The 4,397-nt window shown below is 34.4% G+C and overlaps 2 protein-coding genes across 2 annotated transcripts; both read right to left on the bottom strand.

The window, feature by feature from the left end:
* Window positions 1–216: 216 nt before the first annotated feature.
* Window positions 217–1,990, bottom strand: LOC145789861 (uncharacterized). Its single transcript, XM_082867402.1, has 3 exons — window positions 1,619–1,990; window positions 1,420–1,516; window positions 217–452 (listed from the first exon to the last, which is right to left on the bottom strand). Exons 1-3 carry the CDS (start codon window positions 1,976–1,978, stop codon window positions 436–438), a joined length of 474 nt encoding a protein of 157 aa, XP_082723528.1. The 5' UTR covers window positions 1,979–1,990; the 3' UTR covers window positions 217–435.
* On the bottom strand, window positions 1,987–3,628 carry LOC145806635 (uncharacterized). The gene is made up of 6 exons (XM_082903963.1): window positions 3,229–3,628; window positions 2,905–3,146; window positions 2,479–2,697; window positions 2,296–2,388; window positions 2,085–2,203; window positions 1,987–1,996 (listed from the first exon to the last, which is right to left on the bottom strand). Exons 1-6 carry the CDS (start codon window positions 3,626–3,628, stop codon window positions 1,987–1,989), a joined length of 1,083 nt encoding a protein of 360 aa, XP_082760089.1.
* Window positions 3,629–4,397: the final 769 nt, after the last annotated feature.

Below are 4,397 nucleotides of genomic sequence, written 5' to 3'. Positions count from 1 at the left end.
CAGTGGCGGTTATTAACCGCGGTTATATGCTATGTTTACAAATCAATTACCAATAATATACAGATTGAAATTTTCAATGATTTGCTAACCATTAATGGTTGTCTCTCACTTATCCCTGCTCACATTATATATCTATAAAAACACTATTTTATTCTAATGGCTCAATACTCAATAATTGTAAAAGGTAAAAGAATCTGCATTTTTATAATCCCAAAATTTCCAAAACACCTTAATTAAAAGGTTCATTACATAAGCCTGTAATACAAAAAAGATCCAATAATTCTAACAAACTAATAGCCCACACCATAATCTAAAAGGTATATATAAACTTGTCACAGGACAATAGTACTCAAAAGTATTACTCATGACGCCATTTTATAAAGACCTCCATAAAAAATGTTCAAATCGAGAAATGACGTCCATTGATTGATGCTTTCATATTGTCTTATTTCCTGCAATAAAAATGATTGAATGAGTATAAGTATCATTTTCCATTTCAAAATCTATAAAGAAAATGTAGACTACAAATAATTCTCGACAAGTCTTATCTTTTTGGTAAGTATATGGTTTACATATCGAAAAATATCACCATACTCAAGTTGAAGATCATATTTACATATTAAGATAGATCAGCCATTAAGAGAGAAAATAGCAGCAAATGAAGAGAAAAAATATAGTAATGCAGAACACTACAAGGTCTTTTAAGTTTGGATGTTGCTTTCAGCTTCTGTTTTCCCAAGTGGTCTCTTGCCTATAGGTAATCACTATAGCCTCATTACCTCACCCTACTCCCAATCTCTCATAGTCAGTGTATCACTCAAGAAGAGGATTATATTATGAAAGAACAACAGTTTTGAAAATGGACTTTTATTCATATACCATAAACATAAACATTACAATTGAAAGACGCTTACAGACAAGTGTTCTTTTTTTTGTAGATGAAAAGAAGTTATTACTCATGCTATCTGTAATACTCTCTATTTTTTCAATGTGCCCTTGAATATAAGACTATCTTTCCTTATATATCCTGAGGGCAGACTCCAAAGCTAGGATGTTAAAACATATCCAAATAAAAGATAAGATGCCAACATGTTGGCATTTGGACTAAATCAACCAATAAAGCCAAACATTAGTAACAACCACTAAATCAAGCAACCAATAGCAACATCCAAGGGTCTATTTTTTAATTGTATATTACAATTTGATCCATTGTTGATATTCAAATTTGTTCGATTGCCCAATTCTCTATTTCACTGGTTGGTTTGGTATTTTTACGGATGCCAGTAAAGGAAACAAAGTAGAAAGTCATCCTATCAAATCCCAATTTTTTCCAAACCAACTAACAATTTATTTGTAGAGAAGTCATTAACATTGGTTCTAAATTTGTGTCAATGTATGTGTATTGTAATGATGACTTACCCCGATTAAAAGGTTGCATTTCATGATTCCCAAAAGAGGATCTCTGATGTGTTTGTGGAGAAGCCTGGTCCGGAATGCCACTAGAGCCATCTGTCGCCTAATTTATAGAATAAAGTTTAAATGAGTATGCATAAATTTAGAAAAGCATAACACATGATAAATACATCATTTAAATAAATATGTTTACTTGTAGTTATACCTGCAAACCACTAGAACACTGTCTCTGTCTCATCAAAAATGCTACTTGCTCTTTTAAAGAGTTTATTACAGCATCTTGAGCTTGCAACTGAATACCTTGAGTTTGCAGCTGATCACCTTGAGTTTTTACTTGTTCCTTCAACTCAATTATGGCCTCTTTGTCTCTCGTTCTCTCCTCATCTGAAACCATTCTTAAGTCACTATTACACATGAAGCCATGCTTGGAAGGAGTGGGCCCAAATCCTAAACCTCGAACACGACCATGACGCTCTTTACCCATCACTTGAGAATAAATATCATTTGGTGACCAACATATCCGTCCACTAACATTTCCTTCGGAGCTACTTGGTTGTGACCTCATCAAATCTTCTAGTTTTTCCTATAGCATAAATGGGGAAAAAAAATAAGAACGCAAAGAGCGAGAGTGATTGTTTGCCACAAACACATTAGAATTTTGAAAATGTAACTTATTAAGTGGACATACAATTTTTGCAGCTGCTGCTTCATTTACCGGTGTCCCATCCTTCCTTTTATGAAGCGGTATATATAATTTTGCTCGATCTAGTGCAATCTTATCTTTTTGCTCCTATATAACAATCATATCGTTCGAGAATAAAATCATAATACAACGTGCCGACCAAATTCAAAATATAAAACAAGAAATGAAGTTTGAAATACCATATCATATGCATGTTGTGCATAAGTTTTAGATCCTCCTGTATGTGCACTTGTTTGCTCTTGCCGGCTTCCTTTATTGGTCATACTAAGCTCCTTCACTCATAAATGCATAACAGTAGGTTAAAAAAGAAAATGATATAATGACATTGCATTATTTGATAGAAAACATACATCTATGCATACCTGTCCTTCTTTTGAAAACCAATACGCAACAAGGTCAGCATAGTGCTCACGGTTAACCGTTAAAGGCGCAGTAGCTACTATCTGTGCTGCTGTCTTTGTCTCATCATAGTATTTTGCTTTTAAACTACATTTCCAATTTCTCCATTTTTCTCCCATTGACTTCAATGTTCGATGCCTAATCATATCCCTTCTCTCATCTTGAGGAATGGCAAACTTGGACTACAATTGTATGTTTTTTCATGTTATGAACATTCTTAAAATTATCAATACAATAATATAAACTGCATTTGTGAATTTCTTTGCCTAATTCTCATATTATGCTTTTTACTTCAACTATAATAGCATGAAAGATTGTCTTTTTCACATGCATATACCCATCTCTCTTATAGTAGAATAATCACAAAATACTTGTAGTTAGAAAATTACCTCGATGATATTCCAACAATCTTCTTTATACTGATCTGGCACGTCATGCCAATTCTTGTACTTAATTGGGCATAAGTGTGGCTTCCTAGCAATGGTGCCTATGAAGCGACTGAATATACCACCCTCTATAGAAACAACCTGCAAATCCTTGTTGAAGGTGAGCACAATGCGTTCTTCTGGAGTTAGATTCCACACTTCCACCATACGAGTAATTCCCCGCGTGTTTCGCTTGGTCAATTCATCTATTACAATACAACAATGAAATATAACATGGAAATGAAGATTGACTTGTAATTTGTACCTCAACTAAAAACATAATAATACCTGTACGTTGCATTTCTTCTTCCCTTAACCAGTCCTCATCTAAATCATCTTCAAACTGAGGGTTAATCTCTGATTCTTGAGGTTGAGGATGTGGAACATGTGACGGAGCATGTGAGGAGGGATGTGACCAACTAGAGTGTGAAGAGCCATTTGATCGACTAGGCTGTGAAGTTCCATTTGGCTGATTAAGTTGTAAAGAATCATTTGAACGACTAGGTTGTGAAGTTCTATTTGGCAAGTTCAGCTGTGGAGACCCAGTTGAGTGACTAGGTTGTGAAATTCCACTTGGTGCGTTAAGTTGTGAAGGGTTTTTTGGCTGGTTAGGCTGTGAAGAGGCATTTGATCGCTTGCGCTGTGACTCATTCTCAATATTACAAGTTCTAAATCGTTTCTTTGCCATATCTGCTAGACAAATAATAGATATAATTAATCAGAAACAAAGATATTAATCAAATTAAATGAGCATTTATCATAGTATACTAAAAGATATTAAAGAACATAAGCCATAGGAAAAGCTCATATACACCTCACAAGATTATTTTCTTTGTCTACTTTAGTAACTCTATACATCAGAGGGTCTCTGATTTGAGGGTCTTTGAGGGTTGAGGCATTATTTACACAAAACAGAGGCCCCTGAAAACTTGCACATGAGAACCCAACCACTTATTATTGCCCAAGCAAAAGCCCCTATGGACTGTCAAAAGTAATTAAAATTTGAATGTGTGAATAGAAATATGTCCTTTCATTTATCATATTTTCAAAAACTCAATGTCACAAATACCAACATATGTTCTCCTCTTTGAAAGCTAATGCACGTATCACAATTGGTTTGGCTGATTTAGGTTATGTTTATGTTAACATAGGTATTCATCCACATGATCTATTTGTTTTGTTCCTCTTCACAACTTGGTTCTGTTTCATACAAAATAATTGTTTTTTCAAATCAGATGATTGCTGCTCGGCTGAAGAACGAAATTCAGAGGTCAATTTAAATCCTACTACATTTATGCCATGTTTTCCATCTAGTTTAATTGGTAAAGTCTTTTGGTGGTGGTACTGGAGACTTGGGATTGGAATTGTCAGTCCCACTTTAATAGCTACCCTCTCATTGTGTCCATCACCATTGGACTAAAAAAAGAATTGAACAATATACCTTGCAGTCTATTAGG

The sequence above is a fragment of the Camellia sinensis genome, chromosome 1 (assembly GCF_055761805.1).
Source record: "Camellia sinensis isolate YWXY chromosome 1, ASM5576180v1, whole genome shotgun sequence".
NCBI classification, from domain to species: Eukaryota; Viridiplantae; Streptophyta; class Magnoliopsida; order Ericales; family Theaceae; genus Camellia; species Camellia sinensis.
This window is presented reverse-complemented; position numbering and strand designations above follow the sequence as displayed.